The sequence below is a fragment of the Dermacentor albipictus genome, chromosome 9, assembly GCF_038994185.2.
Source record: "Dermacentor albipictus isolate Rhodes 1998 colony chromosome 9, USDA_Dalb.pri_finalv2, whole genome shotgun sequence".
NCBI classification, from domain to species: Eukaryota; Metazoa; Arthropoda; class Arachnida; order Ixodida; family Ixodidae; genus Dermacentor; species Dermacentor albipictus.
Genome location: NC_091829.1, coordinates 129,632,427 through 129,645,065, shown reverse-complemented (window position 1 = coordinate 129,645,065; position 12,639 = coordinate 129,632,427). Strand labels below are relative to the sequence as shown.

The window sequence follows — 12,639 nt, the reverse complement described above, 5'->3', positions numbered from 1 at the left end:
CCAAGTCCTTGAAAAAGATCCATGGCAGCAATACTCTTATAACCGCCTCTGCTTCCTTTCGCTCGTTCCAAGGTGACACGACCACCAACTGCCATGGGAAAGTCGCAACAAGTCTACGCGATACTTCTGGGAAACAACTGGTTGATCTCGCTCCACTCTGTGCTTATCCTCGTATAAGCGATACAACACAGCACTGCTCAGCTGGAGACAAATGTTCTTTTGTGGAGTTTTCATTCTCTGGCGCTCTCTTATCTCCTTAACAGTGGGGACCTCCAGTAGCTAACTTTTCTGTACTCCCAGTTTGGAGTGTAGTGAAGCTACTTGACACTGGCGGCAATAACGCATTCTCAAGGACACCCTCGTTCTGCGGTTCGCGCGACTGATTTTCCGGCTGACCAGTCTCGGGTGTCTCATTATCGCGGTGGTATGCACTGTGTTCATCTGTTTCTGCACAGTCTTATTGGGTTTGCCTCCATAATGTTACTCTCGGAAGCAAGTCGAGTTACCATTTCTCGCCCCCTTTGACGGGCTAATGCTTGTACTACCCGGTCACCGAAAATAATGTCCACTCTCGCAATAACATGTGTGATCTGTTTGATAACAAGCACGGCTAACATTTAGAGCGCTTTCCTGAACGGCTCCTTCGGTTTTTAGCTTACCGAAAAGACCCTCGATGACCACTGTCGCGATTGGCAAGCAAGACTCTCGGTTCTGTCACCACCTGGTGGATCCATGCACATTGGCCTGAGTAATCCGATGGTGACACATACGATAGGTGGACAACGTTCATTGTTACCGCCGAGTCGAGCAGTGCTCTGCACGGTTTCCCGTTTACTGCCAGGACCAGGTCAAGCATGTGAGACTTCAACAACTTGATGTTTTCTTCGCAGTCATTCGCATAAGAAAATGCAACCGCTTCTTTTGTGCACTTTACCGCTATGTGATCCAGCTGATTGCCCTTGTAGCAAACCAGCGACTTCCTCGCCTCAAAAGCGCTCTTTTTCTATTGTGCGTTAGTCACTTTTTCACTCGGTTCACTGTAGTCCTTTCGTTTTTTTTTATTTTTACCTGAAGGGATCTTGTTTTCCTCTCTCAGCTCGAGGGCTTGAAGGGTACTTCACATAACGGTTATCCGCACTTTTTTGGAATCGGTGGCCCCACCAACTCCTAGGCCGCTGCCAAGCTGCCGGCGCGATGCGTACGCCTTGGCGACATCAGCCGCTTTGTCGCAGAAGGTCCGTCACGCCGGTATTGTAACTAATTCCTTTCCTGTTCGGGGAGACTGTTGTAAAACTTCTCTAACAGAATCCTCTGTACTACAACGTCACTGTCACTGTGTGACTCAGTGCCTTTTAACCATGCGGTTAAGTTTGCTCTTACATTGTACAAACACTCAGATTGTTCTCGTCCCTTGGCTTCTTGGCGCCCCGAAAGCTTTGCCTAAACGCTTCAGCGCTAAGCCTGTGCTTTTCAGAAAGCAAGCCTTGACCTTTTCGTGGTCATATGCGTCCTCCTAGCTGAGCCCGCAACAAACTCTGCTTTAACGCAGGGCAGAATCATCAGAAACCTATGAGTCCACGTGTCTCACTGAAACGACAGTTTCTCACACGCTCGTTCTAAATTTGCAAGATAGAGACCGATATTCCCTGACTATACATATGGCTGGGCATACCTCGACATTTCCAACACTGTGTCTTCGCTCACACGAGGTAGCACTTGCTAGGGACAATTGCCCGACCGATTACGCAACTCAAGTTCCAACTTGCGCAGCTCAATCTCCCGCTCCAGCCTTTTTGCCTCATGCTCCTGTCTTTTCTTCTCCCTTTCCCTTTCTCGCTGCTGTTTGCGTTTCTCTCTTTCCCGTGCTTGTTGCTGTCTGAGTTCCTCTTCCTTTTTTTGTTCAATGAGGCACCATGCTTCACTGAACTCGTGATTGGTCCCGAAGTCAATGATTGTCGGTGTCATCATGGTTTTTCGTGCCAAATCCTTTGCATCAACCATTAGCGTCCGGCTTCCGCAGCCTCTGCAAGTCCTAGATCCATTCGAGTACAGGCTACTTCCACAACAACAATCCAAAACTACCTAGCCTGTAGTCTTTCAGCAAAGTTATCTACCAGTTCTAAAATGTAACCCTCCTTTAGAACCTGGTTCACATCAAAGGAAAAGCCAAGCACTCACCCACACGTGATCGATGTATCGAAACAGCTGATCGCTAGCTGGCGAACTGTTGTCACCATTTGTAGCTTCAGATGAGGATAGCTATAGGGCCTTGTTGGTGCGGCATATCTTATTTTGTTGTAAGGCAGGCAGTTCTCCTTGTTCAGCTTGCGCTACAACAAAATAACTTAGCTTCAGATGTCACCGCTGATGACCAGTTGTTGCTGCGCTAGGCTATGTATCAAATCCGGCTCCGGTAGCGTAGCGGAGGCTTCGCGTAGAAGAAATCAGAAGCTCGGAAGTTGGGAAAACAATAACTAACATGCATACTAGCACATGAAGAGAACATATTTACATCGTTGAATAGGAAAAACAGGAAAAAGTCGAGTGTTTAGCAATGAGTGTCTCGAAGCCTTGTTTCCATGGCCCTGAGCAGCTTCTTTTCTCTTCGCACTGTCATTATAACAACTCTACTGAAACACTCCATCTCGGCGGTAGCCAATTACACAAAGGTCACAACCCACAAGGACGACAGCCAATGAAGCAGCACATGCAAGACTGTCACCTTAAATTTATGTATCTCTGTCTTTTTCTTGTTTTGCTGAAGATTCTGTTCCCATGTATTAAAGAAATAAAGCCCTCGCATAGCTCAGTGCTACAGTAGCTGCTCATGGCAATCTATCTCGCCGCCTCTCGCGTGAGGGAAGTAGAAGCAGTGTCGGTCGGCATCAATTTTTTTCACTGCACTATGAACGGATTGGGCTTTCTTATGTGCACAATAACCACAGGAACGATTTTAGACAGCCCTATCTTCGCGATTGGTCCTCATATTAAGAATCCACTATCTCCTGTATGACGGTCCACAAGAAAAATTTGAGAACGATCCCGCAAGCTTCACATTACGCGTGCGATGCTCTAACATTTGAGCCATCGCCGCACCGTTTCCCCATCCACATTCTGGGGTATTAACGTTTCCTAGTAGAACCCTGGGAGTGTTAGCCAGCGCCACCACTCAGAAGCGGAGGTTGTGGGATCGTTCCCCACCTGCGGCAAGTAGTTTTTTCATCCACTTTCATTTTCATTAACTTATCGTTTCTTTACCTCATTTATTGAGCACAAGTAATTTCCCCTATGTTGTCCTTGGTGTCACTGTTAGTAGGCAGTATGATAAGGCTAATCACAATCGGGGCCCTCGGTTAACCTCCTTTCTTCTCATTTAGGAAAAATTAGAGACAGACATATTCGGGATGAATAAAGTTAAGGAAGACATTGTCTATAAAGAATAGCTGCAGATGAAATGTAAAATAGTCCAGTTACCCTCGAATGTGGATACAGACAACTGGATTTACTGATGTTGAGTTAACGTTTTTCGTCAGTAATGTTCTTACAACATGCATATTTATACGGATATCTTGCATGTGTTGACACGGACCCTATCAACATGTATTTCTATTTCAATCAATATGCGTGCATTTTTCAGTCTTACTTCCAGGAAGCGATCCTAAACAACCGGCTTCACATTATGAAGGACATGATAAAGTACTCCTACCCGATCGAGAGCCTTGTTCTGCATTGCTTCATGAAGACCACAGCGGACACCTGTCAGCCATTCTCTTGCACCAACATGTAAGCATGCGCTATATTTCTATTCAGTTTTACTAACTGCTTCGGTGATGTGCATTGTGGTGTCTATGTTTTATTCGGGATGTGTACAGCATATTTTGCACAATATTAAGTGAGCGTCGACCATCAGCGCCTTATGACGGCGAGAACAAGCGTGAGCATGCGGGAGGCCGCCAAGCACTCTCCAGTGCGAGCATCTACAATAGCTATTTAAGGAGGACCCTGCAAGGGTCTCCTGCGCCTAAACTTGCATGAGAAAAAGCTGTGAGCACACGTGTGTGGGCAGGGGCTGAAATCGGCGATCGGCTTTTCACTTTTTTGCCACTGGCGCCCTCAGATGTGGGAGAATAAAGGGACACTAAAGGAAAATATAAATTCAAGGGAGATTGAAAGTTTAGCCATCTAAAATGAAGAAAATAATAGCTCTCCGCTAATGCAGAGTTGATACCAGCATCAAATGACTACCCGTAAAGCAGATTGGTTGGAGGTGATACTACCTACAATCGCTGAATGGGTATATTGCATGTTTGCAATGGCGCACCCCGCCACACCACACCAAAGCACACGAACCTGTTTTGAACTGAACTTCATTGCAAGCGCCATCCCGGCCAAACAGCCATCCGCAGCGCAGTGGACGCTGTCAGCTTGGTCACTTAGCGTGGCGCCATCTGTCGAGCTGCAGAACTCACGGACTGCTGGTGTTGAACAAGCAACACTGTCTCAGTGCAAAAAAATAACAATCAAATATGTAACTTGTATCTGCCTTTTGAACGTCACTCCCCCCCCCCCCCCTCCCGCCCTATTGGAAATAAGAAATAAAACTTCAGCATACTAGAAGTTACAGCTTGAGTAAAATTGTGTACAAACATTAGGCTCAGTTGGAAGCAATATTTTTTGTAACTCGTTTGGGCAGTAATAAGCGTATGTATTGCGGTCCTGTACAGAGACCAGAGACCGCCTTCTTATAGGTTTTGATTGGTTGTCTAGATAATTTCTTGTGTTCTCTCAACTTGCCCGGATAACGGCTCTGGCTTTTGGTTCAAGGTCACTTGAAGGTGGGCTACAACAGGAGCTAAAAGCATTTCATGCTTAAAAGAATCGTCATGTGTAAAAAATACAGAGTTGTGTAGACAAGAAAATTACGAGAATAGAAAATCAGGATGGCCCCATCTATTGTCGTCTATGGTAGCTCGCAGGTATGGCATCAGCATTTTTATTCAGGGCGGCTGTTATGTCTCACGTCCCGCCATTACGAGTGACATGATTTTTATCGCCGAGGAAACAAGCAAGGCAGCCACCACACCGGCTCCTACGGCCGCGATTGCTCAAGTGACCGTACCCCCGTGTCGGAGAGCGACTCGCGCATCACCTGCGGCGGCCAAGCATTACGCTTCGTACATAGAGATAAATAAACAGTGTGCAAAAGACACGACAACGGAATATTTGGGGTGACCAAGGCTTCGGAGCGGACGGTTCATGTTGGACCGCAGAAACGAGACCTTCAATGGCCATTTTCTTACCAAAAGAGTAACGTATTGGAGCACAGAAAACACTAATTGACTTCTGGGTGGATAGTCCGTCGATCCAGCTCGACCTGAAATAGTTCTTTGCTGTCCTTTTACGATACAAAAAGAATACTTACCAAAAGCACGCAAGACATCGTCGTACATTATCTGGCAGAACCCATCTCACAATGAATGTCAACGGTACTGCGTTTAACATTGAATCAATATATCGACACGCTCCACTTAGAATAATCGCCACTACATTATCAAAACACTAATGTGGCTGCTCCTATGCAAGAACAAGCGTGCCATCCACCTAATTGCACGTGCGAGTAACAGACGAGTGAACCAAAGCTCCGGAAGTTTGGTTCTCAATGCCAGATAAATAACAGTCACACAGAATAGCTAACATGGATGATCCGATACGAATGACGGTGCGTTGGATATAAAATTGTGTAGTATCTTCACTAACTACGGTGGCGGAGCCAGTTTCACGTTCAAATTGCGTAATAACGATACCCTTAAGGATGCACATATTTGACCTTGTTTGTTAAGCCCAGCAGACGCGAAAATGTGTTGAGAACGAAGTTTGATATTTATATCAGACTTCATTCTCAACGAATTATCACGTCTGCTGGGCTTAACAACCCAGGTCAAATATGTCCATTCTTCTTTGCGACAATTGGCATTGAAAATTGATGAGAAGGGGCATTTCCCCAACCCGCATTCAAGCTGCATTTAACGAGCCCTAGGAGCACCATATGAAAAATCGCTTGTTCAATCACAAGAGCACCTAGAACCTGCCAGGTATCCGTCTTCTATCACCACACCTGTACATGAGACACATCTGAAAAAAAAGCTGTTCAGAGAGCCAAATATATCCGTACTAAAAAAAAATGGCTGTGGCTTAGCTATCTGGGCCTGCCCTCGGGCGCCACGACAGGGCCGAAAAATTCAGGATCGGAAGCAGTGGGAGACCGTGTTGCTCAGCTCGGCCCCCGAAGACCAACTTTTGGCTGTCCAGCAGGCCGAGGATGCCGCTAGAGCTCAAGGGCTTCTGGCCGCCATCTAGGCGGGGTTGGCCCCCCCACGAATCTGCCGGCTATATAAATAAAGTTATTTCTCTCTCTCTGTGTGGCTTAGCTAAGGTTAAGCCCAGGATGCGAAGCATACTAGCCTTTATTTTAGTTGTTGAACCACTGTTTAGCCTGGTGAACTGCTGTTGCTTGGCTATATTTGGTTCTGCTAGACGAAGAAACAACTCATACGTTACTCTGCTTCGCCTTCAAGAGTGGAACGCGACAGCGTTCCCGTCGACCCGCCAAGGGGTGTAAGACAGTGGGCTACGGCGCAGCGACTACGCGCCCCGCATTGGACGCGGTGAGCGTCGAGCAACGCAGCGTTCGGCGCGGCAACGAAATGTGCGCCTGAGCAAGCGACGCATGCCTGAGCCTTAGAAACAGCTCGTTTCTAAGGCAACACCGCATTCACTAGGGGCGCTTTTGTACCGCTTTGAAGCATCGTACTCGTGGCTCAGTGGTAGCGTCTCCGTCTCACACACCGGATACTCTGGTTCGATTCCCACCCAGCCCATCTAGCAAGAGTTGAGCCAAAGCCACCTAGAAACAAGCGCAGCTGCTTATATACCGCCGCGACGCCGCGAGCGACGGCGCGAGTTGGAGCCCCGTTTCTCCTGTCGTGACGTCACGGTGTCACGTGGTATTGAAGGCGACACCGCCGCGCCTGAGGAGCTGGGTTGAGCTCTCGTAATATGCTTCGCATAAAAGGGAAGACCAGTGCACTTCATGCCGTATAATCACAGGCTTTCCTACAGCCTGTAGAAAGTCCCCAGCGGACATCAAGCCAAATTAGTGTTCTCCGCTGTCTCCAAGTTATCGAAACTGTGCAATGGTGTTGTGATGCAATGGTGTTGTGTTGTGAAAAGCGTCATTCAGTGTTTGTTATCAGAAGCGGATAAGCAACCGCCAGCGTGTATAAGAAGCATGCGCTGTTCCGAATCAAGCATTCTCTGTTCCGGAGCGCATTGGTCTTCTTGCTCATCACGCTGCGCGCCGCCTGGGCGCGTCGCCGTTCGCACGTAGTACGCAACACATGGCGACGAGGATGGGATCGACGCAAGTGGCTTCCCGGGACCGTGGCGGATGCTGACAAGCGCGGCAGGTAACCAGGCCAGGGCGGCGGAACCTCGAGGAAACGGCAACATGTCAAAGGTGGGAAGAATCGAGTGCTTTGACGAGAAGGCCGAAAGTTTTACCCATACGTGGAATGGTTGGAGTTGTATGTGGAGCCAAATGAGGTAGCCGACAGCAAGCACTAAGCCATATTCTTCATGGTCGTAGGACGGAAATCATACGAAATACTGAAAAACCTGCTATTACCCCATGCGCCGTCCAGTAAAACGTACGATGAAGCTAAAGCGGTTCTGAAGAACCATTACAGGCGCCGGAAAGCCATCGTGGCGGAACGGTGCAGATTCAACCACCGTGTACAGTTTGAACAAGAAAGTGTGACAGACTTCATACTCCAGCTGAAAAATTTAGCCAGAAGTTGCGCATTCGGTGACTTTCTTGACCAAGCCTTAAGGGACAGGCTCGTAGCGGGGCTGCGATGCGCGGACACCCAGCGGGAGCTGTTTGCGGCTAACGCCGGGGTTTTGACCTTTGAAGGCGCCTGAAAAATTGTTCTGCACCGCGATATAGCACCGAAGCAGTCGCAAGAAGTTAAGTCTGAGGAAGCAGCTCGTCAGACGGACCTGACAACGGAAAACAGGCAAGTAGGCAAGCTCTCAGGCCAACAACGCCCCGTCAGAGAGAACCGCAGGCGAGGAGTCGCGACAGAACCAATAGAATGTTTCCGATGTGAAAAAAAAACACTCGGAAAGAACATGTCGATACCGCAGGTACAAGTGACACAACTGTGGCACGCAAGGTCCTCTCGGGACGATGTGCAGGCGGGGAACCGAACCACGCAAAGAACTAAATTGGATGGACGACTCCACGGAAGAATTGGATAATGATTTGCAGATTTGTAGTATCACCAGCAACAAGTCCGCGTATTATGTTACCGTGGATGTGGAGGGCCACAACGTGACCATGCAAATAGACACGGGCGCCTCAGTGACGGTGATGCCAAAGGCAATCTATCAGCAGAACTGGGCGCACCTGCCCCTGGAGGCGGTGGCTGATCCGTTAAGAACGTACACGGGCGAGCTTGTCCCAGTTCTTGGTTCGGTCGACATGCAAGTAAAATTCAACAAGCAGACTTGCGTCCTTCCCCTGATAATGGTCGATGATGCAGCAAAGCAGTGGTCATGCCTATTGGGAAGAAACTGGCTGAGTCGGCTAAAGGTAAATTGGAACGAAGTCGGTGCCACAAGGTCAGTAGACATTGTCACTGAGCTGAAACAGAAATTTTCGCCTGTTTTTTCGAAGCGGTTAGGACCAATTTCCGGGTTCAAAGCGCAAATATTAATAAAACCGGACAGCAAACTCGTATCCTGCAGAGCACGTAAGGTACCTTTCGCTCTTGTTGAACCAGTGGGAAATAAGCTGGATACTTGGGAGGAAGCCGGCGTCGTGAAGCAGGTAACACGGAGCGATTAGGCAACACCCTTGGTCGCTGTGCCAAAGGACGGAGGGGCAGACGTCCGGCTGTGTGGTGACTATAAGTTCACTGTGAACCACGTGCTGAAAACAGAGCATTACCCGTTTCCGCAACCAGAATACTTGTTCGCAGCTTTAGAGGGCTTGAGTGTTTCTTTCGTTTTGGATCTAGCCTCTGCATACCAGCAAGTAGATCTATGTGAAGACACCAAGTCACTCTTGACGATAAACACGCATAAAGGGCTCTTCCAATACCAGCGTCTGCCCTTTTGCATTGCAAGCGCTCCGGCAGGATTCCAGTCGCTTATGGACAGAATTCTCAGTGGTATTCCTCACGTACGATGCAACATTGATGATGTAATCATTGGGGGTACCACCACGTCGGACTGTCGCGAGCGGCTAGAACAAGTACTCCGGCGGTTTCAGGCCCACAATGTAACTCTCCAAGAGGAAAAATTCAAGTTTTTTCAAAGGGAAGTTCGGTGCCTGGGCCACCGGATATCTGCAGCCGGAATCCAGCCTTTGGGATCAAAAGTTAAAGCAATTACGGCTGCGCCAGAACCCTCAAACGCAACGGAATTGAAATCATTCTTGTGCATGGCGACCTTTTATGCCAAGTTCCTGTCGAACTTGGCGACCGTGGCAGCACCACTGTACGCTCTTTTAAAGAAAGGCCTGCGGTGGCACTGGTCCAAAGAACGCACTGCTGCTTTCCACAAAACAAAGCAGCTGCTCACGTCAAGCCCAGTACTGCGCTACTACAACCCAAAGCAACCGCTTGTACTCAGTTGCGATGCATCCCAGTACGGGCTGGGCGCAGTGATTTCGCATGTGCAACCAACGGGGACGAAATGCCCATTGCGTTTGCCTCTCGAACATTATCTGTAGCGGAACGCGCGTACTCGCACATCGAAAGAGAAACGTTGGCCATAATATATGGGTTGAAAAAGGTTCATCGATATCTGTATGGCCGTCGTTCTACGCTTCTCAAGGACCACCAGCCATTACTCGGCATTCTAGGTGCCTGCAAGCCGATGCCAATTTTGGCCGCTGCGCGCATGCAAAGATGGGCACTGATCTTGGCGGGATATTGTTACGAGCTTAGGTATCGGAAAGGGTCCGAAATGGAAGTGCCCAATGTGTTAAGAGATTACCACTTCCAAGTCAAGCAAAGGAAGAAGAGGCCGACTGTTTGGCAGTTTTTGAAACGACGCCGCTGTCAGCCAGAGATGTCGCCAAGGCTGCCAGACAGGACAAAGTGCTGTGCAAGGTTTCTGAACTTACGCGGAGTGGATGGCCACTGCAAGTAGAAGCCGAGCTACGACGATACTAATCCAGACGAATGGAACTATCGCTAGAGCAAGGAAGCGGGACATGGGGTAGCAGGGTCGTTGTTCCGCCCAAACTGCAAGAATATGTGTTTGCCTTACTGCATGCTGAGAACCCTGGAATAGTCCGAATGAAGATGTTAGCTCGCGGCTTAGTGTGGTGGCCTGGGCTTGATGCAGCCATCGAAACCCTCGTGAAAAGTTGCAAAATCTGCTAAGCAACGCAGAGTAGCACTCCCCGCGCCCCTTTGCAACCCTGGCCATTTCTCGCTCGCTGCTGGCAAATAGAACACATTGATTTTTTCGAGTGCGAAGGCGCTTCATTCTTGCCATGTGTTGACTCTTAGTCGAAGTGGATTGATGTCTTTCACATGAAGTCTACAACGGCCTTGAACACCACTTAACGGCTTCATACCCTCTTTGCTGCATACTGGTTGCCGGAACAGCTAGTGTCAGATAATGGCCCCCAATATACGGCATGAGAGTTCAATGATTTTCTCGAGTCATGGGGAGTGCGTCACACGTACAGCCCACCTTATCACCCGCAGTCTAACGGAGCAGCTGATAGGTGTGTGCAAACAGTAAAGAAAACCTTGCGTAAGCAACTACTCCATGATAGCGCTTCCGGCAGCCACAGGATGCTGCGAGAACGCCTAGACCATTTTTTGCTTTTTTATCGGACAACTCCATGCCCAGTAACGGGCCGCTCACCAGCCGAACTGTTTCTAAACGGGGCGCCGCGTACAAAGCTGTCGCCGCTACAGCCATCATTTCAAGAAGACATGCTAAAGGGGCAACAAAAGTCCTAGGCTCAACGCGACCGAGGTCGCTCTCCATGGCGCTTCTTCACGGAAGGGGACCGAGTTTACGTTAAAACGATCAGAGGGGAGAAAACAGCGTGGACTGAAGGCCGAATAGTAAAGGTCATTACCCCTGTCACGTACTTGGTGGACACAATGAGCAAAGTGGTTTTCGTTCACGTTGATCATCTGCGTCTGGCCAGTTATTCCCAGCACGCAGATACGTCTACCCCATGCCAGTCATCCCAGCCAGCCATTCCAGAGCACGTGCTGTACGCGGCCCCCCAGACAGTCCCGGTGGGTATGCCCGGGAGCACGACGGGTGTGTACGAGCGGGAACAGCCCAAGGAGGGAGACCGTCAGCCAATGGGTCAACGACAGCATCTTCAAATAAATCCTGAGGATGAGGCAACCATTCAGCCCATGACCCCCACACCAGCACCCGTCCAGCCCACGTCACCCGAGCCCCCTGCCGTACCACGTAGAAGTTCACGACAGCGGCACCAACCTGTTCGTTACGAGTCCGAGGACTTTCGCAAAGGAACTTAATTTGCGGGGGAAGGAATATGATAGCGCCGACAGGCGTCGTTCAGTGTTTGTTATCAGAAGCCGATAAGCAACCGCCAGCGTGTATAAGAAGCACACGCTGTTCCGAATAAAACATTTTCTGTTCCGGAGCCCGTTCGTCTTCTTGCTCGTCACGCTGCGCGCCTGGGCGCGTCCCCGTTCGCACGTAGTACACAACAGGTGTAACATATATTTATTTATTTGTTTATTTATATAATTTATTCTTGGATTGTACCTAGATCTAAACGTAGATCTGAAACTCCCACAATGTTCTATAATTATGAAACCAAATTCACCGTGTGCAGTTTACATACAGTCTACGAAATACCTTTAAGCTGTGGAAATGTATAAATTGGACAATCTTGCCAATGTTTCAATGATATAGCAAGTAAACATAACAGAATTGTAAAAAAATAAGTTAGGTAACCATCTAGCCAGTCATTGTAATAATTGCGCATGCACTCCACAGTTCAGTAGTACTTGTTTGCTGAAATGTAAGATAACCAAAAAGAACGAAAACTCATAGAGACATACTGCATAGCTGAAGCATAAGAGGTGGTGAGCGCGGCGTCACTTGCACTATCAAATTTAAATGATGAATAAACTTCATTTGTAGAAAGTAACTGACGGTAGAATCGCCTCGGGTGGGCGGCGTCCACACTCCAGGATGATGTGGGCCTGAGCCGATAGTTTGACCCTGTTCATCAGACGGCGCTGGTCTTCAGTGCTTGGCCCTGTCAGTTGGGCCTTCCACTGATCGACGGTTGGTCGGGTGATGTGTGGTGTCGATGGCTTGTGCCCATACTGAGAGGGTATATATTGGGCGCCGGACAAAAGGCGCACTTGTAAGTGTATCTGGAAAAGATACATGGCGTGCAGTAGGGTGCCATGAGAGAATGCGTCGATGTGTTGTTTCCGGCCGTCTGTAGTTTCCGGTCACCACCACTTCTTTGGTGAGCTTGGGATGCGGGTGTGGCTGGTCCTCCTATCTATAGTCTGTAGTGGCTCAGGATGTAAGTGTACCCTTCCGGAACGT

At 48.8% G+C, this 12,639-nt stretch overlaps 2 protein-coding genes across 2 annotated transcripts in view; one reads left to right on the top strand and one right to left on the bottom strand.

Annotated features, from left to right (window-relative positions):
• The window catches only part of LOC135918838 (uncharacterized), a 337,804-nt gene that overhangs the window by 216,895 nt on the left and 108,270 nt on the right, over positions 1 to 12,639 (top strand). The window contains exon 8 of the mRNA XM_065452520.2: positions 3,638 to 3,783. Coding sequence (XP_065308592.2) covers positions 3,638 to 3,783 — 146 coding nt within the window. The remainder of the gene's footprint in view (positions 1 to 3,637; positions 3,784 to 12,639) is intronic.
• The window catches only part of LOC135918849 (uncharacterized), a 192,904-nt gene that overhangs the window by 147,668 nt on the left and 32,597 nt on the right, over positions 1 to 12,639 (bottom strand). The gene's annotated exons all lie outside the window — the stretch shown is intronic.